This window comes from Patagioenas fasciata, chromosome 2 (genome assembly GCF_037038585.1).
Source record: "Patagioenas fasciata isolate bPatFas1 chromosome 2, bPatFas1.hap1, whole genome shotgun sequence".
NCBI lineage: Eukaryota > Metazoa > Chordata > Aves > Columbiformes > Columbidae > Patagioenas > Patagioenas fasciata.
This window is the reverse complement of record NC_092521.1, coordinates 144,500,805-144,524,501: the sequence shown is the minus strand read 5'-3', so window position 1 is coordinate 144,524,501 and position 23,697 is coordinate 144,500,805. Positions and strand designations below refer to the sequence as shown.

Genomic DNA, 23,697 nt, shown 5'->3' with positions numbered 1-23,697 from the left:
TGACAGCTATGCTGGATCTCCAATCTAAATATTTTTATGATGATACTCTGTTTTAGACTGCACTTCTTCTGGTTTAAAGCCTAAAAGGTAAAGTATTTCCTGACTGCTGTATTAGACTGTATAATTAGTGTTGAAGGCTTAAATCTGTTTCTGCATAGAGGAATTCTATCTTTCATATTGGGAAGGCTCCAGTGACGTCTTTCAGGTACGCTTTGGTCATTCCAGTTTTTTCTGTGCAGAGGTGTCTCCTCGTTCTTCCCCAGCAAATGTAAAGTGGAAAAGAATGGTAATAAAGAGTGACAAGATTTACTGGCTACAGGAGAGCATGGGAACAGCAAAATTGTTTGGAGAGGGGCAATTTTTTTGCAAGTTCCTTTTTATTTGTTTTTGCTGTGAAGTGGAGGAGTAAGGACGAGCAAGGTCTGCGTATGTGATACCAGAGACATTATTGGAGTAAGAGGAAAAAACCACAAGAGTGCTTATGCTTTCCTCTTCTGTAGCATCTGAGTACAGTCTTTCCTTGATAACTCAACATCTCTCAGTGAGAGTGGTCTTCCATGTGAAAATGGGGAGTGAAATCTAAAATAATTGAACATTCTTAAATGACAGAATATCACTTCTCCATCTTAATGTAAAAAATAGGCCTCAAGAATATTCTAGGTGTGCTTTACAGATTTCTTGCATTCTAGCTGAAGCAAACAAGGTGAAAGGAGATCAGCATAGACACTATCCCTTTATCAAGTATCATTTGCCAAAGTGAGATGTACTTACTTGGTGATGAGAGCCAGGGTCTGATTTTGTAGTCTGATCTCAGAGCTGTCAATCTGTGTTGAATCTTGTGGAAAAGCTGTGGAGACTCTTGTTTCAGGTTTTCTCTGTGCAAATATCATTTTATTTAATACACTTTTTTATAATTAAAACTACAGAAAAAAAACCTGTATTTTGTCATGTGTAACCTCTCTTTTAAGAACTAACCTGGTGCCAGATTACTGGAGGTGAGTTAACATGATGCAATGTTTAGAAGATTTCAAGACAGGCCTTTGGTACAACAGATGTGTAAGCCTGATACCTGTTCCTAAAATATTAGTAGGAATGACATAAGAACAGACCAAATTAGCAGACACATGAATAAATATGATGTCTTGAGGAACAGTCAACACAGTATCGTAAGGGAAAGTCTGGTTTCACAAACTTACTGATTTTCTTTCAAGAATCTAGCAAGGAAAATGCATTTGATATAGGCTGCTTGGATTTTCTAAGGGCATTTAACATGATCCCTTGCTTAGAAGTCTTTAAGAGTCCAAACAGCTTTGGGAAGCGGGGAGGTCTGTTGCATGCAGAAGTCCTTTGTTAAAAGATAAGAGATGATTAGGAATAACGAGACAGTTTTACGGTGGCTGAAGGTTACTGACAGAGTCCCAGATAGATCGGTGCTAGGACCTCTGCTGTTTAATGTGTGGAGAAATGATCTGGAAAAGGTGATTAGTGAGATGATAGTCAATACTACAAACAGTGTCAAGAATTTTATAAGGCACAATGGTAAACAGCATATGAAACTCAATATAGTTAAAGGTGAAAGATTCACATGGTTGGGAGGGAGGGGGAGAAAGGGTCCTAAATTTATGTAGAACATTATTCTCTTAATTATTACCACTCAGGAACAAGATGTCTAGGTTGTAATAAAAACTCTGAAGAAAATCAACTTAGTCCTTAGTACCAATCCAAAAAGTAAATCAAATTTTGAGAGAGTAGAGACCATGCCAGCCCCATGTGAATCCATGCATTCTACATGTTGTACACAGCTCCTTGTCTCCCAACTCAAAAATATGTCAGTGGCATTGGAAACAGATCAGAAGAAGCAGAAAAGGTCCCCAAAGCTGCACAGAATCTGTTCTTTGAGAATTAGGGTAATCAGTCTGTAAAAGAGCAAAAAATTGGTATGACAAAGGGTGGTCACCTGTAAAAGGTGATATGACAGAAACTTCTAAAATCACAAGTTGAATGGAGAGAGTAAATAGGAAAAGTTTTTTGCTGTCTACCTTTCAGTTCTTGTAGACAGTGAAAATGAAATTTAACAAGTGGCAGGTTAAAACCAGGTGTTTCTTCACAATGAATAGTTAAGGTGTGAAATTTCAGGATGCTGTGTCTGTGAAAATTTTCCATAGATTCAAGGAAGTTTTGAACAAATTAATGAAACAAAAATGCATTGCAGGTTATTAATATAAAAATAGCACATCTGGTTCAAGAATGCATCAAGTGGTGAATTGCCGAAGACTGGGAGAGTACTGTTGCCCAGTTACTGTGCTTTTCATGGGTATATTCTGCTGGCAACTCTCTCTGGACAAGTTATTAGATGAGAAGTATCTGATCCAGTATGGCCATTAAAGCAACAATGTTTATAGTCTTTGGAAACAATGGAAAAGAAAAATGCTATATTGGTAAACGCAAACTTTTAAAATAAAGTTATAATGGTTTGGTTTCATATTTTTGAAGTTTAAAACCAGTGGAAATTTTGCTGTTTACTGTTCATGAAAGCACACAATAAATTGTGTTAATGAATAAAATATTGACATATAAACAGAAGTAGTAAATGAGGTTGTTAGAATTGAAGAAGTAATGTAGTTGTCATTAATAACATCTGAGTATATATTATGAAAATCATCTTCAGCTTGCTTTAAGCTAATGTCTTGAAATAGAATTGCAGTTAGGGATAGAATTCTTTCAAGGTAGGAATAAACTAGTTTTTCTCACATTTAGATTTTTGGATGCTTACTCCTAAGCAAAGTTCACCTTTCTTTTTCAAGATCAACACTTTTTTTTTTCTTCCTCCAGTCAGTCTCAAACAGCAAAGGACTCTTACCAGTCTTAGTCAGACCTACAGTCATTTTTAATTTGTACTATAACCCTTCCAAATCTACAGACCCTAAAAGAACCCTGTGGGTTTTGCTTTTACTTTTTCTTAAAGGCTTGCCTAATATTTTTGTAATTTGTCTTTTTTTAGCTTAGTAATGTAGCTACAAAAAACTCATTAAAGTTTTTACTTTCTTAGCCTGCTGTAGAAGCTAGGTAATTTTTCAGGTTTCCAAATTGAATATCAATGCAACCCATTATCTCAAGAGCACACTGGCTCCAAGAATCTATTATAATTTTTGGAGTATTGGACACTGTGGATGCAAGCAATAGGAACACTCATGAGTAAATACGAATGATAAATAATTCTGATTTCAGGACATGGTCAGTCACTGAGTTGCTGGACTAAAGAAATTACTTGCCTATAGCAGATTTCATTGTCTAATTAAGCTTTTTACAGCTCTTTCTGTAATATATGAGACTGACTGCTAGCAGGAAAGATAATGGATTACATCAATTTCTGAGGTTGCAATCCAGGAAAACAGTTTCTCTGTAGCATGCAGTAAAAGATAAATAGAACTCTGGAGTGCAACTCCTGCAGATCTTCAACGTCTTTTAAACTCATTCTGGTGTTTCAGTCACAGAATTCCCCTGGAGAAGATTATCTGAGATTCTGCCAGAAGTTCAGCACTATCCTGATCCTTTCTGATTACCTACAGTCTTGATCTTGGCACGCGCAGGGACAGGAGCCCTCACTGTCATCACAGATCTGTCATTTCTCAGTGCCCAAAAGCAGGCTCTCTGTATTCCGAGAAAAATCATGGATTCTTTCATGAATTGGGGCAGTAGTTTCCACTCAGGAACTGTTTCTCTACGTCTTTATCCTTTGCTCTATCAAGTAGTCATTTTCTAGGTCAAATGTTTCTTTGATACAATAGTTGCAGGTCATGAAATGTGGCTGAGGTTGTATCTTGCCCCAGATACCCTGGAACAGCCGCCTTGTCTGCCTTCTCTTAGCTTTTAGCACAACTGTAGGGTGATGTCCAAAGAGATGTCTTGATGGTTTTTTTTAGCCCAAACTGTTGCTATTAAATTACTGATTTGGTATTGAAGAAAATTGTTAAAGGACTTTGTTTGAAAGGAAGAAGAGTAATTTGATTATATAGACTGGTTGATGAAGTGTGGTATGATGTAGCCCATGGGCTAAACCAATAAAACAAAACCATTCCTGGCTTTCTACAACAGTTTTGCAATAATTTAAAGCGAAAACCTACTGCAAACTGGTTAGCCTTAATCAGTACAAATGCCAATGGATTTGTTGAAGCACAGATGCTGTTTTATTGTTATGACACATTTCTGCATGAACACAAGTATTTTGGTTTCAGGCATAATAAGAAATTGAAAACTGGATGCAATAGTGAAATGTTCCAGGAGACACCAGATATAGGAACCTGGTGATTTGAATGTTGTGGTTTAGAATATAAAGAATGTGTTTTGTATTGAAGTTTTGCTGTTTAAGAAAGACGGCAACAGGCAAATGTAACGGGACTTTTAAAAGAACAATTAAAAAAAAGTAGGTCTCTGTTCACTAATATTCTTTGGGCATCTGAGCTGAAGTGTATGCCAGGTGGAAGTGAGCAGAAAACTCCCTGGTTGATACTGCTAAACTTCTCAACAGTATTAACGGTGAAAAGAACATAGAAAAAGTGAAATTAAAAATAATTTTATTTCTGTCGTCGAACATCTTTCTTTACTTATGGCTCAGATTTTTAATATAGATACTGATTTTAAAGCACATTGTAACATGCATTTTTCTTAAGCTTGGATGTCAGGAAGGGTAGTAATATTTGTTCAGGACAAGCACAATTCACGTACTTGAGTAGGCCCTTTATTAACACGTCCTTTCATTTAAGTGAACACCTACTAGTTCTACCTTATTTACCGTGCATGACAATGGCCTGTGGATGAGGAAGGTTTTGTAGCGTACTTTCTCTTTTCTGTTTTCACTTTCCACCTCCTGAATACTGCAAACTGTTTTCCCTTGTTTCCTGCGTTTTTCTTGCTCCTAGCAATCCAGCCAGGCTTGTTACTCCTGCTGCTCTTTTCCCACCAGCTTATCTGGTTGCCAGCAGGAATAGTGAGAGCGTAGGAGAAATGGTATTGGTGTCTACATCAGTCACTAGGTATGTTGATTATGTTAACAGGAGAACTGATAGAAGAACTAATAAAACTGTGTGACCAGCAGGGTGAGGAACATGATTCTTCCTCTCCTCTTTCTTCTCCTCTCCTCCTGTGAGACCCGACCTGGAGCACTGTGTCCAGGTGTGGGGTCCCCAGTACAAGATAGACGTGGGCATGTTGGAGAGGGTCCAGAGAAGGGCTACAAAAATGGTCAGAGGGCTGTAGCACCTCTCCTATGAAATAGAGGCTGAGAAAGTTGGGGTTGTTCAGCCTGGAATAGAGAAGATTCCAGAGAGACCTTGTTGTGGTGTTTCAGTATTTGAAGAGGGCTTTACAAGAAGGAGACTTTTACCAAAGCTTGTGTTGACAAGATCGGAGACAGTGCTTTTAAACTGAAAAGGAGCAGATTTGAATTGGACATAAGTGAGAAGATTTTTATGATGAGGGTGGTAAGACACTGGAACAAGTTGCCCAGAGAAGTTGTGGATGCACCATCTTGGGAAGTGGTCAAGGTCAGGTTGGACAGGGCTTTGAGCAGCCTGATCTGCTGAAAGATGTGCTTGCCTGTAGTAGGAGGGTTGAATGTGATGATCTTTGAAAGTCCCTTCCAACCCAAACTGTTCTGTGATTCTATGATTCAAGCTCAGGTTGTTTCGTATTTTTATTTTTAAAAAAAAAAAAACTTTATTCTCTTCCTCTCCCTGTTTTCTTTGGTTCGATATTTATCTTGAAGCCAAAAGTCCTTACCAGGCAACAAGGTTGTGTTTGATTGTAATTACACTAGAGTCAAGAATAATCTTCATAAATACAAACTGTAAGTGACATACGATAATTAAATTTTGTTATCCACAGCCTTTATGTAAGTGATTAAACAGTTTGTACGCAGTGGGAAAAACAGCCCAATATTTCAGCGGAGGTGTTCTGGCAAAAGTGAAAAATATTTCTCCAAGTTATGTGTTCATGTAAATTAATGTTAGATTAGATTCAATATATCTTTTCCCATTTCCCTGCCAGAGCCAGAGTTTTGCCAGTGGGTATATTAAATGTTTTATAGGAAGTGCAGCAGTTGCAGTTCTGCTAATTTTATGGCATACGTAAGGTGCAAGTGAAGATCCTTGTCACTGCAGTTACCTGAATGGCTCATTCTTGGCAATGATGACTCTTCAGATTCTGGGAACTCAGCACCATGATAAGCAGGATCCCTTGGACTAGAAAGAGTTGAACAGTTCCTAAAGTTGTCTCTCAGAAATGTCATAAAACGCTTGTGAAATATTGTGTAGAAAACATATTTTGCTGTGGGAATCCATCTCGTTTTAGGCACACAGTGATCTCCTGGGGTCTGTGTTTAGACCTTAAATGAATGTGTTGCTTTGAAGCAGTGCTGACCAGTTAAATTACCTCTTTGTTAAAAGGAAATTGATTTGTTCATTCATCTGAAAAAAATCAAGATCTCTTTGAAAGATCAGTGGGGTCACATTGTCTTTTAGCTTTACGGAGAACAAAACCAGCACGTAAGAATGCTTCCAGGAAACAATAAAAGTATGTGCGTGTTTGTTTCTAGTCCATTATATTTGTGAACATTGTTCGTCATCTTTCTCCAACAGTTGAATGTGCTTTCCTCACTTCCCACTTGAGTAGCATAAGCACAGATACTTCTTTAATGTAAGCAGAGTGTATTTTACAAAGTTTCATCCCATAGATATTTATGAAATAATTATAATGCACCAAGCAGAGATGTACTCTGTCACTCTTCAAAGTGTAGCTTGCTTAAGTGAAAATAGGGAACTCTGCATACATTGCATATTCCTTGAAATGGTGTGTCATACTATTTTCAGTGTTTTCAGTTATTTGGATAACAATGAAGTACAATAAGTTTTGCTTAGTTTATTCGGAACACGCATCCTGCAGACGGTCAGCAGTCTACAGATAGAGCACTGGTCCTCTCAATAGTCTGGTTATGAGTCATGAGTCAGTGGTAGGATACAGTGGTTGTTGCTTTCCTTTGACAATTTGAAATATAGCATGATATTTTGGGAGATTCTGCATTGAAAAATACAGATTGATTTGTTTGCTCGCCTTTTTATTTTTACTTTATTAAAAATACATTGCTGTTTATAAAACCAGTAAATTTTTGTGACGAAATGCACTGACTTCAGATAGTCATTATTTCTAAATGCAGCTGTATGCTTCTAGAAAGTGGTGGAACGATGCTTACCATGTACAATCTGCTTGCAGTTAGCTGACCTTGTGTACTAGCTGTCCTTACTGCTTAAGATCCACCATGTAGGCCTCATGCATATTTACAAGATCCAGCGACACTGTGACCCTAATCAACTGATACTCTTTCCTATGAAAACGCTTCCTCAAACTGAGAGACTTCTGCTTCAGAAACATGATGAGGTTTCTAAATGTATAAGGGATTTTCAGATTTTACTGTGGAGGAGTTTGACTGTGAGCAGCCCTGTGTTGCCATCCTCTTTATTTTTGCTTTCTGTGGGTATGCCTTGGTAGCCAAAAATTTTTGTTTTCAGTTTAACGCCACTGAAAATGAGGTTGACATTAAAGCTTTTGCTTGTCCAGGTTCTAGCAGAGGCTCTCCAGAGAACTGGCTTTAGGCTGCAGTGCAGTTTCAAACTTGTTTACCTGAATCTTAACATGACTTTTAAATTGTGTTAAGCTGAGCAAACATCCTTGAAAAACACATCCTGGATTCAGAGAAGGCCAGGGTCAGGCCACATTGCACCCTCTCCAGACTGGTCAGGCAAGCTCCTTGTGTGTGTTGCCATCTTCCTTCCTGCTTCATGTCTCAGCAGTGCTCTCCGGTACTGGTTTTCGTTACTCTCAGTTTTTCTAAGCAGATCAATCTGACAGGAACACACACATTTCTTCAGACTTTTTGCTTCATACAGTGTCAATTTGTTTGTTCCATCTGCCCGTTACTCTGCAAACCATTGCCTTGTAACTCTTGGTGTTTTCACTGTGTTCTTTTTGTCTATTGAAAGTGATTTTGGAGGGAACACGCGTTTGTCTTGAACTGAACTGAGCTGGTTTGTTGCTTATCTTATAGTTAAAGTGTGTTTGAGTCTTTTTTGTGAAGAGGCTCCCATCCCAACCAACACATTGGGCACAACGTGTGTATGCGGGTGAGGAGAAACCAGCTGGAAAGGATTACACTGTCTGAACGAGGTTCTCGTACTGCCAACTTGAGAGGTATTGCACTGGTTAAGAACCAGTCTCTGGTTCATATTCTTTAATTTATCACTGATGCTAACTGTCCTGTGAATCATCAGTTGCTGGTACTTTTTTATATAGGGGCTGGGTGATGTGTTTTATGTTTTGCTTGGTGAAAAAGTGATGCTGTCAGCATTGACCTGTGGTAGAGGAATCACTTTTATAGACATTTATCGAACTAACAGTGTTTATGTATCAAAAGTGTGTTGAGTTACTTTTGTCAGTGGAACAGTCTATAGTGAGCTTTTTATACTAACCCAAAGTGAGCTTTAGAATGAAATGTCAGAACTATCAAGCATGTCTGTCTTAGGTTGACTGAATGTTATAAAATGTGAAACACTTCTTTTTGTGCTGCTTCACCTTCTGATCTAGACAGAGGAGGTCTTAGGGTGGTAGTGTTTCTATTACACTAGATACAGATGTTTTGTGTTATTTTAGGTTTGGTTAGTCTGCTTAACCTGAGGAGTGAAGAGCTAGCCCTAGAAGAGTTCTGCTGTATTTTATGACTGGAACCTAAAAAGACCATTAAGAAGAATATCTCTCTTGCATCAGCAACTAAGCTACCCCAAATTAAATTAGAGTTATGAAGCTTTGACAGACAGTTGTGTTGGGAACAATTCCAAATACTTATCTGGACTTTAGAGAATTTTGAGGGCTTTGTTGTTATTTTAAAAATCATTTTCTAAAGACATAGTGCGCTGGAATGAATATGAAATTATTTGCAATTACAGGTGAGACTATTGGATATTCCATTGCATAATTATAGAATAACTCTTTAGTTCCATCTTAACTGAATCACTGCTCCCTAAAGATTGAAAAAAAAAGACAAACAAACTCCTTTTAACTTGTACTGCTGGATGTTTTTTTCCCCTGACTATCTGCAGGGATGCTGTCTTCATCTGACTATCACAATATACCTTTGATTTGGCTGCACAGTATCTTGTCTCTCCTGCCATGTGTGCATGTACCTACCCCACAGTGGATTTATCATATTTAATTTAGCTGATGAATGCAAGTACTGTAGACAACACTATCAAAATTAATTTAGCAATTACCATAGCTACATGTATGCAGAATTTTTCCTTAAAGTGATAACTGCTTCTAGTCTCTGCTGCAGCTGCCCCTGTCACATCCTTGTGTGTACCAATGAAATGTACCAATGAAAAGAAAAACAAAGCCATACTTAAAGTCCTTTTTTTCTCCACAAAGTGGAGTTGTAAAAGTGTGATTGAAAGAAAATACTCCACCTGGATGAGAGTCTTTGTGCCTGAGTCAGTAAGCCAAAGCCTCGAATGACTAAATTGAGCAATACCTTTAAGCCTTCTACTTGTGGGTACATATGACTGTAACATAAGTTACTAGACTCTCTATCCCACAAACAGATAAATGAGGAAATAATTAATTCTCTCACTACCCTACACTATGTTTTATTCAAGTCAACTCTCAACATGATTACCACTTTTCAACCTTGGCATTTAAAACACAGAGAACCTTGTACTGATGATCATTCTTCAAAGGGTGAGATGTAGGCATATCAGTTATTTTTTTGGTTTATACTTTGACAGGTAAAATATAACACTGAATTTTATAATGTTGAGCTCCATTCACAGAGGTTTAAAGTGGAAGAGATGCCCTTTTCATTTCCTTTTGGTGACTTCAGAACTTCTGGCACAAACCTTAGAATATTTAAGTGTGGGGGGAAAAAAACAAAAAAAAAAAACCAACCAACCAACCAACCAAAAAAACCACCACAAACCAAAAACACCAAAACCAAACAAGGCCCTGCACCACTTTCTTAACTCAATTCTCAAGCCCTGGAGTGCATTTGTTACTTAAAACTTTGCAGAAATGTTCCTCCATATGCAGGTATCCAACAAGAACAATTTTTGCCCATTAATTAAAGTTTAGCAAGTCTTAAATCTTTACTGTAAGCATGTAAAAATTAGCCTTAGCCTTTTTCTGCTGCATGTTAATTATAGACACCTCTGCCCGCCTTACATAAAGTAGACATGCACATTTAAATGTTTCATTTTTACTTTTGTCCTCTTGGTAAACATTTTTTGGCTCTGTGGCACTCTTTACTTTGCGGAGAGGGGAGGGGACAAAGGAGGAAGAGGAGCACTAACCATGACATTTTCTGATATATTTGGGAGAGGGCTTGGTATCCTCAGAGTTTTTGACCATAACTTTTGACTTGCTTATTTGTGTTAGTCTGTCCCAATAGCAAGGATCAAAAATACCAACATCACGACGTGATACTCCTCATAAGTATACCAGGTTACTAGGCTTTCTCCTGAAACACAGAGCTGTTCATTATTTGCTTCTGCAATAAATTATGATTTTTAATGCAGGACAGACTCTGCAGTAAATATTTCAGAAACTCGGCTTTAAAAAACGAGCTGTTTCACTGCAGTATCCAAAGCAAATAAAATAGTTACCTGTTGAGCTAACTGTGCTTGAAACAGAAGATGCTTTTAGAATGCAATATAGTATTTCATGCTTTAGCAAAAGGTGCTTTAGAAAAACAAGTACTTTTGCTATCTTTTTGCTTCATCCTTTTTGTGTAAGCAGTTCATTATCACTTGTCTTTCCAAGGGTGTAGAAACCATGTAATGTACACTAATTTCAGTCAAAATTGTATTTTATTTTAATAATATTAAGATATAATCATGAGAGCCTATGTAAAGTCTTACTTATTTGAGCTTGGCTCGCTTAGCTGTTTCACAATGATGTTCTTACACTTCACATGAAAAACTACTTTTGTCAAATAAGAAGTACGCTTTTTTTAAGCTGCAAGTTGTATTCAAACTTTTCAGGGTTAAACTGTTGAATTACAAAGTGTTGCATTGTAAAATAATGGTTGCAAATTACGATTAGGTCCATTGCTGATCTTTGCTTATTATATAGATAACAGATTTTTTGGTGCAGGAAATATATAGCATTTTTTTTCTCAAAGTTAAACCGGAGTATTTTTTTACTAATTTTGATAGATTTCCTGTGTAGTATGGTACAGTACATGTAGTGTGTCTCCCTTCCTTTTCTTCATCCTCCAAGATAAAGAACAGCTGCTAGTGCTATATTCAGGGAGAAATTCTGCTTCAGTATTAAAGCAATTCAAATGTAAATTGAGAGAGATACGTCATCTCATGAAAGACCCGTATGTTCAATATGTGGTTCCTAAATGGATGGTAGAAATAGGATGTTTCAAAAATACTTACCTGATCCCACTTGGATAGTACTTTTTTATTCATTATGAATTTCTAGCAAGCCCCGTGGCAGTATTTCAAAGGAGGAACTCCTTCTAAAGTCCTATTAAGCCATTACCATTGTCTTTCTTCAAACTCACTTCTATAATGATGCCCATGGAAAAATCAATAGTAAGTGGGCAGCTGGTGCAGCTGCTCTCAAAGTCTCATTGGTACCTTGCTCTACCCATGTCTTTCTGTATCCACCTTTTTTCATCTTGCATTCAGTCTTCAAGCTCCGATGTGCGTGGCCGTCTCCTTGTTAAATATTTACAGAGCTATTATATCAAAGTGCTGCTTTTAGCTGTGTCGCTAATCAGACCATAGAAGTTTTGTGGTTCATTGCCAAAGCAGAGAAGTGTGATGCCCCCGGCTGGGTTTATTAGAATCTTTCCTTAGACTTCAAGGTGAGTTGTGTAACCAGTATTTGGTTTTTCTGTTTAAGCTGGAACTTTTATTTGGCAATAATAGGGCAGTAAATAGAGTTTCTAATTTGGAATGAGATGGTTGATGTTTGGAATTCTGAAATTATATGGGATATAATTAGCAAACATTGCATTTAGGTTTCTTGTATTCTTTGGTGTAAAAGGTTATGATATTTGTGGTTATGACAAATATTATGAGGTTATAACACAGGCTATGATATAGTCCTTTTGTTATCACAGAACTTGAAAATTTAGTGAATAGAAATTGAAAGACAAGTATCTTTGTCCTGTAAAATTCTATTCAAGTCTCATTTTATTAAGATAAAATCTTTGAAAATCGTCATTTTCATGTTGTCATTTTTGCTCCACTGTGATGTTTTTGTAACACAGCACATTAAAAAATAGCCTAAGGATTTTAGACGCTGGGTTTACACAAACATCAAAGCACAACCAGTGACAGTGACACTGCCCACCAGCCATGCCAGCCTGGGAGCTCTGGGAACGGCTTTAGCAAGCCCTGTATCCAGCCCACAGGAGCTCTCTGGGTCCCTGAGGTTGTGGACGGGCTGAACCTTCCAGGCCCCTTCCCTGCTCACCACCTCCCCCTTTCCAGAGGCGCATGTTTACATGCCCTTCACCTTCAAAAACATGAGGGGCTGAAAGAGCAAACCAAGTTTTCCTTTGGACCACTGCCTGGTTCCAGCATTAGCCTTGTTAGCTTACTGGCCTCTGAGAGTACCTAGTGGGTTGGAAGCTCTTAAAGTAAAAGCAACGCAAAAAGAAGGCAGACTGGGCCCCTTTCAGCCATCTTCAGATCCAGAAGTCTGTTGCATGGGCTCTTGTGTTATCCTTTTTCTCCTTCAGTTGAAGTAGAGGCTTCTTTGGTGGCAGATGTAGTTGATGTGTTAGCTGAAAGATGAACACTGCAAATGGGCAGATCTTGAATATTTTAGAGCAGGGCACTCAGGAGCCACGGCAGCTTGAGAGAGGCAGCAGCTGTCACGTCTTGGTTTCTTCTGGACTTCCAAACATGCTGGGAGCCAACTGTGTCTGCCAGTGTACAGAGGTAGCTTCTCCCTGTCTTTCTGTGTTTCTGCTGGCATGTTTAATGGACAATTCTGAAAAGAAAACTACAGTGTGGGCCACTGAATTTCCAAAGCATAAAAGGCTAATGCCTGTCATAGTGTTAAAGAATAAAGACCTTGTGGATACTGCATGAAGGTGAAAGGCATTAGTATCATATCATGTGTTTTTTAAATAGGGAATTGTTTTCTGGGTTAGTTTTGACCCTGTCATTTCTCTCCTCCATTCTTCCAGAGGCTGGTTACTTGCTATCACATCAAATATAAGCTGTTCGCCTTCAGCTGAAGAGCTTTCATGGATGATCCCCATTCTGTCATCTTTCATTTTATTTTGACAATGGGATAATTATAGTTACATTAGCCATTTGCTAAATTTTCAATACTTCTATGGTGATTCTTGGTTTTGTGAGGAGTTTCACTTGTGTCTGTTGAAAGCCATATCATTGCTCTGTTTCATAATCCTTCAAATTCTCTCTTTCCTTTGACTGAGAATCTTTTCGTTTGCAGAGTAGTCCTGTTATGCAGACAAGTACTTTACTGTTTTATTTCATTCACCTTTCTATGTCATACTTTTGTCATCTGTAACCTTTATTGTGTACATTTTTTATGGAAGCAGATGTCACTGTTGTGTTCAGTGACTTAAGAAGCAGTACGTGCTGCATATTCCTAAAATTCCCAGATGTTATGACAATAACTTGAGCTTTTAAGTTCTGTCAAGCCACCCTACACAAGTCCCCAGTTCTCCCATGCATTTCCAGACCCCTCCCTAAATCCATTCAGTCCTCCTCTTGACCATCTCAACAGTACCACCCATACTCAGCCTCCTCTCAGGCTGCCTGAGGACACCATCTTATCTCCTGACACTCTGAACACCCTCTCTCATCCCTACACAGGTTTGTGTAATGTTCCAGTTTGGGGCAAAAGGCAGCATGTTCTGCAGCTGATGCAAGCTATCCACCTGCTAATTTCCAGAAATAAGTGCATGGCAATTTGTGCTGTTACATTCTAATTTCAAATTATGGAGGAAGGTTTTGTGTTTTTCTGCTCATTGTGGGTGCTGGTGGGATCTTCAGTATTGATTTTCATGAAGATTCTAGGAACATGGTATCTTTCAGGCACTTACTCTTGTCTCATTTAGTTTATAGTGTTCAGAGCTATTGGTGGTAGACAGGGAGTGACAGATAATATAATTCCATTAACTAATCTTGTTAAGAAACTTCACTGAAAATCATTCTTTCAAGTGTTTTTTGAATCCTAGCTATAGAAGGCAATATGAACTGCTGGTTGACTGAAAAGAGTGTATAGAGTTTTTCTTGGGTTTGTACAGTCTTTCATTAAAGCTTGAAACTATGCAGTCTTTAGAGTAATGCAGCTCTTTCTGCATCTGAAAACACATTAATCTGCAGCACTGAGAGCTGTGACATGGTAATATGAACATGCAGTGGCTTTCTTGAAGAATATAAATGTTGTATCTGCATAGTATCTACATGTTTAGATTTTAAAATATAGGAATGATGGAAAGATACAAAATGCTACAGAATCCATAGTGTAATTGAAGAATTTGGGCTTTGGTTTGTGTAAATCACTTAATATATGAAGGACGTGTGTCTGCTTTTGAATGAGTGCCTACTTTATTATTATTAGGAGAAACTTTAATCTGCTTAACACATTTGCTTGTTAGGTAGCTATGGTCACAAAGGAGAACATGGGCAGCATGTTTAGCATGTCAAGTCAGCTGATTTGGCAGTGTCATTGTTGTCTCACACAGTGACATCAAAAGGTAGAACACAACAAGCCAAAACAAGGGTTGCCTCGGCAAGATTTGGTGAGGGGGAAAAGGGATAAAAATAGAGGCCACAGAGGCCACCGCTCTTCTTCTCAAACGGCCCTGGCAGCGCTGGTAAGATTATGATGAAAGCGGTCTTTTCCCTCCTCTTCACAAAATGACCTTTCAGGAACTGCAGAGAGGAGACAGTGCAAGACTCCTGCTGGTCAGATCTTACATGGAATGGGATCTGAGCAAAGCTGTAGCAAGGCTGCGATGCAACGTGACACGTAACTTCACAACAGAAGCTGAAAGCAGCTTGTGAGAGGACTACTTCAGGGGAACAAAAATATCTCATTGCAGCTCTTCCCGAGGTTTCCCCAAATCCTTTTCACATCAGTCAAATCCATATCCTGATTCTCTTGCATTTTCTGCAGCTCTAGACCCCTTGGATTGCTCCATTTTGTCTGTCTTTAAGGCAGTCTGTACACCAGTGACTGCTGGAAAGCCAATGTAGAAATAGAAGTTTTAAGATAGTCCCAAAAAGTTGAATATAAAAGTACTGGGCATGAAGCAGCTCCTGCACTGCCTGACTGTATGTGCCCAACATAGTCAATCTCAATTTCCTAACCTGCTGTGCCTGGCATATTTGGATCCCACTGTGTGCTTTGTGGGGTGAAAGGTCTGGCATGTAGCAGTCTGGTGGGGTGACTCATGTAGAAAAGAGACCTGGAAGCTTCCCTGTGCTACCAGCTGCAGCCTAGTGCTGAGTCCCCTCTCCATCTCTCTGATGTAAACCAACATGCTCTCTCCGACTGTACAGCCCGGTGAGCTTCTCTTGTCCCATCTCATGAGCAGAGATGCTCTGTCTGCCCTGGCGTTATGCAACTCAATCTGCTGGTTCCTTCCATCAGATACAGGTGAGAGGCCAGGGAGCACTGCAGTTTGCAAGGACTTGTGAGATGCATTTGTTTTGTGCCATGATAATGCCTGGCATTGGATAGACCCATTCGCTGATCTCTCAGTGTCATTTTAAAAATGGGGTTAGGTGTTTAAAACAGTATGCTTAGCAAAACTGTTAAGATGGGGCCATGGTAACTCCAGTGTTCACATGCATTCAGCTTGCTGGCACAGAAAGGTGTCATTTACACCCACCTACACAAGCACAGGTGCTTCAAGCACAATTTTACATGATCTTTGTAAGTAAAAGTTAAACTGATGTCTGCTTTCTTGCATGCTTTTGAAGAACTTTGCCTTCTTGTTTAAGAATTTTGTTTTGGTTTTACTGTGTTTTGAAATCACTTCTGATTTCTAATTCACATACATGCAAATCCAATATTTACCCGTCTTCTAATACAGGTGGATATTGGCCATTTTTTTTTCTTTTCCATATGTTGAAAGAGGATAGATAGTAAAAATACTTGTGCAGGGAGATGCCATAATTTATCAGGGAAATAATCTGTGAAGAATTGGGAATTTGTGTGTGTTTACCTAGAAGGATTTCAGAAATTAATGAGCAGAGTTTACAGGTCCTATGTACTTCTTTACATGACTGCTTACAGTGCTGTAGCTTTGGCTGAATTCATCTAGGAAGGAGTGTTTTACAGAATAACTGAAGTATTGTTTGTCATCTTAGGCTGTGAAGCATGCTACAGAACTGTACAACAAGTGGATGAAGGCAACAGCAACATGGGAAATACAACCACCAAGTTCCGCAAAGCTCTTATGAATGGAGATGAAAACCTGGCCTGCCAAATCTACGAAAGCAACCCCCAACTGAAAGAAACTCTTGACCCAAATACTTCTTATGGAGAAACGTACCAGCACAATACTCCCCTCCATTATGCTGCTAGGCATGGAATGAACCGTATACTGGGGTGAGTATGACTTGAAGTTTTGCCTGGCTGTGAATAATTGACCTAAGAAATGCAAGTGTCGGCTAGGTCATAAATACCTTGTGTGTGTGCACGTTATGCACACATATACATCCATATGTATGTGTGTGTTGCAGTCACAGAATTTGTAACATGTTCAAGTAGTAATAGAAAACATGCAGATTAATCTATAATCACAGACTGGTAAAACATTTTTAAGTTTTATTTTTAGTATCTCTGTTCTTTCTTTGCAACTTCAGTATCTGACCGTTTTAGCTTTCTTCCTGAAGACTTCTATACCACAGTTCTTTGAAAATAGTGACTGTTCCACTGTTCTTGGCGTGTTTTCCTGTCTCAAAAAAATCTGTTTCTAAAGCTGTACCTAATGGATACCATACTGATTGTATCAGCTTCCAGATGGCAAAATATATGTTTGTTCTTGTGTTATTCAGGCAGCTTTTTTTTTTCATTTTGGGTAATAATAGCAAACATTAATATCTTGATGATGAGTAAGTTTATTATTGCCACAGTCAACATGAATGGCAGTCCCTAATGTTATCTGCTTCCATTCTTTTGTATTTTTGTCAGTGCTCTAAGTTCAATTAAAGATTAACATCTTATCCATGTCCAGACATTGAAGGTACAAGCTGTTCTCATATTTTGTGAACTGAGTACTGAGTAGGTATTGCTAAACCTCTTCTTCAGTAGTTAGTAAGTTAGAGAGAATTTCATAAATATCCTCTTGATATATTAGGAAACAGAATGGAAAGTGTATACTGAACTGGATTATTGTTAATATTCTTCTCATTTCTGTATTTATATCTACGGATGGACCTCTGGTATTCATAAGGTTTATTTTGTCCCTCATATGCTGTAACTCTACTAGTCATCTGGCCTCCCACCATGATTTTTTCCTCAGTGTTTTAGATTCACCTAACAGGTTTTTATGTCATAACTTCTCATTTATCTTGAGTTTTGCTAATATTTTTCTCTTCTCTTTCATGTGTTCTATATTTATGTTTTTAATTGTTTTCATTTCACCACTGAATCTTTTTGTTTGTTTCTTAACATCCCCAAACTTTCCCCCATTCCAGATTCTTGAATTATAGGGAAAAAAACCAAACTAAATTTAATTTAAAATAGCATCCATTTACATTTTCTGTGTATTTTTTCTCTGAGATTTTCAGGTTATTTCTCTAAAGAAAATATCTCTTCAGAAAATATAGCCTCATTTAAACAAAAAGAACACATGAAAGTGTTTGCACATATGGAAAGAAATTGAGTCATAATTGCTGACTTCTGAGCAGTCCATTAGCTAATTCATATTGCACCATTGTGATGAGATCTTGAATAATTGCTTTGTGTTGAAAATAAAGGTAATTTAGAAGTGACATTTTACCTGTAGCATCTAAGTTTCACAGGACAACTCAGTTTTATTTTGCACACATTGCAAAAAAATGATCAAAAGAATAATTCTTTTTTCTAGTTGGAGTCCAAGGTTTGCAATACATTTTTGCCAATAAACATAGTGAAGGTGCTGTTATTTGCTGGAGTCTGCTTCTGAAAACCTGGACTGCTAGAATTGTCACTGTTGCTAGGAGTAATTTGCTGAAGCTTTTTTACTATTTACTTTCCTGCTGTCTTTCTAAGGGCTTTGTTCAGAACACCTGTCTAAGACATGCTGCACAAAAATGTAGCCTTTTTATCTAAACAAAATAGTAAGAGTGAAGAAATATCAGACTTATGGTGGTGCCTGCTTGCAAAGTTGATAGTGGAAAGGGCGCAAGTGATACCCAGTTAAGACTCTTCCTTCAGATACAGAAAGTCCTGGATATGGCAGAGATTAAATAAATGTAATATTAAAATGAATGCTTCTAATTATTCATGAAGTACAGTAGCTAAAAATAATTTTAATCTGTTTGTTTTCTGAAAGAGGTTTACAATTATGAGATGTCCATAATACTATAATAAGTTGTATTTATCTCTTCATTAAACATTTTAAATATTTTGGAATCTGTAGCTACGCTAACTTGTAGTTCAAACTCTAGATGTTACTTACAGGGTGTTTCAAAAATATGGACTCCATTTCAAAGCAGTATATTTCATGATGTCAACATGTTTCCTTAAATTATCCTTCAAATGCTCTTTGGCATGGGCAGATCAATGCCAAAATGCCGTTGAAACGCACACGCACCACAACGACGGTCTTGCTGAATTGGGTCCATCTTTTTGAAACACCCTTTATACGTATCCCATATGATTCAATTCTTCTTTATAGGCTGATATTTGTGTTATTGTAGGTGGATACGAACTGGCATGTGTTTTACGATTCACTGTGAAATTTTCTCAAAATAGAGTGGTGCGATGCAGCTGTCAGTACACCTTTTGCATAACAGAGTGTATTTGAAAGTGATATTCTGGGATGCTCAGAAATAACCTATCTGGCAATGATGTTACCACATACCAAGGCAAAGGGACAAACTCACTGTTACCAGATGTGTGGCTGGTGGTGACTGTCCAAGGTCACGGTGAAAGCGCAGGCACCGAGTTTGCAATGAAAGGGAGTTGGGAACGTTCTGGTACAGCAATCTCAGAAATGAGGAAACAAGAAACTGGAGAAGAGGTGCAAGGGTCACGAAGCAAAACTCCTGACCTGGACAAACTTTGCATAATGCAGCATGAAGTCTACTGACAGTAACTTAACAAAACTTTCTCACTTATTTTGAACTGCACAGTTGTACAGCAGGTGTCTGAGTCATCTGGCTGCTGTGCCTTTCATCCAGCATTTACAGCCCAGAAACTGGATTTGGTGCTGTAAAAATTCGTAAATTTGCTGTTCGTTTCTTTTCTCTTCAGAAAATTCAGCAAGATTGTGTTAAAATACAAGGATTGTTTCTATGATAATTTTTCATGGGTATCATAGAAAGCTTTGGTATATTAGAAATGTTGAATTAAAAAATGGAAAATAGACATTCCGCTAATATATAACTTTTGTTCGGTCTTCAGCCCTAAATAATGTTTACCTGACAGATCCGTTTGCTTTAACAGAGCATTTAATGTTTAAAAAACAAAAATTGCTGGTCACAGCTAATTGGCACAAACAAGAATTTTCAAAGCACTGCTTGAAGTTGCCAGAAGTTGTTACCCAGGACTCAGCAGTTCCACATTAACTGACAGCTACGTATCTTGTTTTCTCTGTCTGGTTAGTAGGGTTGTGTATAATAGAGTCTGGGTGAGGTTGTAGGATGGAGGGCTCATCCCCAGGGCAGAGGGGATCCTGGTAGGCTCATCAGAGGGAAGAGCTGCTGCTTCAGGGCTGTCACAGGAGAGCCGTCCACCTCATGTCCCAGCTGTGACATGTGTCAGAAAGAGTCTACAGAAGAGGATCATACTAGGTTTATGTGCTAAGGTTTTGGTAGCAGGGTTCTGCAACAATGGCTTCTGCAAGAAGAGATCAGGAGCTGCTCCATGGGAGACACAACTGGCTCAAATCAGCTCTGAAGCAGCCGCACCACGGGTCAAAGCTGAGCCTATCAGTGATGCTGGTGGCACCTCCCTGATAACATTTACGAAACAGTGAAAAACACTGCACAGCAACTGTGAGAGAGGAGTGAAAAAAATGTGAGAGAGACAGCCCTGCCAAGGCCAGAGAAGGAGGGGGAGGATGTGCTCCAGGCACTGGGGCAAAGCCTCTTGCAGCCCATGGTGCAGGCATGGAGAGGCAGATTGTCTCCCTGCAGCCCATGGGGATCCATGATGGAGCAGAGATCCCCCTGCAGCCCATGGAGCAGGTGGGTGTTTGAAGGAGGCTGCAGCGTGTGGGAAGCCCACACTGGAGCAAACTCCTGGCAGGAGCTGCAGCCTGTGGACAGGAGCCCATGCAGGAGCAGGATTTCTGGCCGAACCTGTGACCCTGGCGGGGACACACGCTGGAGAAGTCCTTTCCTGAAGGACTGCACGCTGTGGAAAGGACCCACACTGGAGCAGTTCTGGAAAGACTATCCAGTGGGTGGGACCCCACACTGGAGCAGGGGACCAGTGGCAGCAGCAGCAGAGATGAAGCATTGTGAACAGACCACAACCCCCATTCCACATCCACTGCTACTCCATGAGGAAGGAGTCAGGAGGGCAGTTGAGCCCGGGCAGAAGGGGGAATAGGGGAAAAGTGTTTTTGGTTTTTTCCCACTATCCTACTCTGTTACCAACTGGCAATAAATTAAATTAATTTCCCCAAGTTGTGTCTATTTTGCCCGTAACAGTAATTGATGAGCCATCTCCTTGTCCTTATCTCAACCCACAAGCTTTTTTGCTTTATTTTTTAACCCCTGTCCTGCTAAAGACGGGAAGCGACAGAGTGGCTGGGTGGGCACCTGGCAGCCAGCGTCAACCAACCACAAAGATCAAGGTGGTTTGGGGAGGAATATGTTTGGGACAGTAAAGCAGGGGCTAAAAGGGCCCAGTGACATGGAAATGTCAGGCCATGATGTTTGTCTGACCATGCTTGATCACTGCAGTCTCTCCTATCTTCTCATTAAACTCTATTGCTAATTATTTTCCTGGGTGGTGGGACTCTGCTGTGTGCATGTTTGTGTATGGAGGTCTAAGTACCAGCAACTGAAGTGGGGACCTCATGACAGAGGGACCCTTGAACCTGTGGTGCCAGCAACTGGAGAGAGCAAAGTGCATGCACATGTCAGTACATGTATCAGTGTGTAATGGCTACTGAATAACAAGCTGGAGTAGCCAGTGGCCTGGGAGTTGTGTTTCAAAGCAGATATAAATCCACAGGTGAGCCAGGAGGCCTGTTTGAGGCAACTGTAGATGAGAGGATTCAGGGCCAGGTACTGGTAGTGTCTAAGGCCGGTTACTGGGGATCTGCAGTATGTGTGTGCGGGAGGTAACTGGAAGGTGCCAGTTACAGGATAACAGTATCCAAGGCCAGTTATTGAAGGAATCATTGTTTATATGTGTATTTTTCCCACTAGCAGAACTTCATCCTGCTTGCCTAGAGAAGGGAACAGAATGAGGCCGCCAGTGTTGTTTGTGGTCATGCGAGTGCTGAGTGTTTCTGTCCACGTACATCTGTGTGGACCAATATGTATATCTGTATTGCATATATATTTTTGCGTGTGTGTCTATTGGGAATCCACCCCAGCCTCTGCACTGGCTGGACCTGGAGACATGGAGCCGTACAGCCTTTCCTCCCATGGACTACAGTCTGCCAACCCCTAACACTCTCAGGCCTTTTTTCTAAAAATAGTAAGGTACAAAGATAAAATATACACCTTGAAATCTTTCCAGAAAACATGAGAAGGTTACTTTCAATTTTGGAAGCAAAGAACTAAACATTTCAAGTTTTCTTTATTGGGCTATATTGGAAATACCGCAGGAGCAATTTGAGTGTGATTTATTCAGTGATTTTCTGCTATAGTGTCTAGACATCTGCTGGCAGTGCTTAGATTCAGCACTAACACTCAGAGAAGTTTACCTTGGATGTGAAGAGCTCTAGTTCAGAAATGTCTTCTCTGTGTTACAAAACCATCTTGATATCACTGTTCAGACTGTGGTCACTGCAAGCTGATAAATAGGTAGTCTCTAATAGGTGATAGATAAGGCTTCTGGAGGTAAGATAAAAAAGTTACATAGCACTCAGAAACATCAGAAAAATAATAAAACCAACATAGCACTCACAGATGGATTTTGAGAGCTTTGTACAACATACACATTTGTCTTATTCCACTATACACGTTTATCATGATTCCCTATGAATGAAGGTCTTGACGGAAGAGTCCTATTTAAGGGGATTGTTTAAATTTCATTCACTAAATGGGTATAAAAATATTACAGAGAAAGAACATGCAAGAAATTGGTTTTCTTTAGGAAATGCAATGTTCAGATGATCAAGCACCTCCAATGCCCTCAGGATTTTTTCGCTTAATCCTGAACTACATTTGAGACCATCAGACTGCTCAGTTTGAAAGAACTGGTATCAATGTGGGAAGTTATTCAGTAGGGTCTGACTGTTGGTGAACTGCACCTGAAATACATGGCAGTAACAGGGTGTGCGAGATGCAGTGGCTGGAAATCACGAGGACACACTACTTGTGGTTGAAAGGGAAAAAAAAAAAACCTTAGATGACTTGTCATTTTGCAAGATATGTTGTGACATGACTTTCAGTGTTGTAGCTTTGCTGGGAAGCTTTTTGGATCCATGACAGATTTTCCGCACTTCATACTGCTGCTCTGAGCACTTTGTGAGTTCTCAAGCCAAACTGGATCATCTGTAGCAGCTGCTGCTGGTCCTGGGCTGAAGATGGAAGAGGAGGAGGATGTGATAGAAAACATGGGGCTGTGGGGAGGCAGGATGGGTTTGGGAAGCTGATACTTTTTTCTAGAACAGAAAAAACAAAGGCTTCCAGTTACAGAATATTCTGGAAATTGAGGTGAATGCTGAAACTGGGAAAAAAAAAAAATTATTGATGCTTGCTTCTCAGTTAATAATAGTAAAGGAACTCTGCGATTGAAGGCAAAGCTGAGCTAGCCAGAGAGAAACATTGGGAAATGTGCCCAGGATCTGGGTATAGGAAATAATTCTTGTTTCATTGCTATAATTTTGGAAGTATTTTTCACTGCAGTAGTATGATAGAAGATCAAAGTAGAGGTGGTTTGAATTTCAGGTCGATGTAGGCTACGGTCTTATCTAATCTAGTTTTTATGGCGGTTTAAGACGTTTCAGTAGGGCTAGTCTAAGCAATTGTAATGCAATCCAAAAAAAGTGTATTGAGATTACCAATATGTTATATAGGATGAATTTGACAGAAAATTTGTTGATGTCAGAAGGAATGTTGCATTGGTCACAACATGTTTGTGACTCTCTTCCAATGTCAGGTTTTGTTGGTTTTTATTCCTTTTGGAGTCAAGTTGAAAATTAGTTTTGAGGGTGTTGGAGGGAGATATGTGCAGACTGTTTTTCAGGACATGACTTCTCTCAAATTAAGAGGATATTAGGAGATTCTTGTGCTGCAAAAATGTATGTCAAGGAGA

The 23,697-nt window shown here is 39.2% G+C and overlaps 1 protein-coding gene across 7 annotated transcripts in view; it reads left to right on the top strand.

Moving 5' to 3' along the window:
* Nucleotides 1-23,697, top strand: part of ANKIB1 (ankyrin repeat and IBR domain containing 1) — a 92,276-nt gene that overhangs the window by 17,668 nt on the left and 50,911 nt on the right. For 6 of the 7 annotated variants that reach the window (XM_065830756.2, XM_065830758.2, XM_065830755.2 and 3 more), the window contains exon 2: nucleotides 16,416-16,656. In XM_065830756.2, the coding sequence (XP_065686828.1) occupies nucleotides 16,469-16,656 (188 nt within the window). In that variant the 5' untranslated portion in view covers nucleotides 16,416-16,468. Of the gene's footprint in view, nucleotides 1-11,742; nucleotides 11,915-16,415; nucleotides 16,657-23,697 lie in introns of those variants that run through there. The other variant, XM_071805130.1, reaches the window with a different exon arrangement.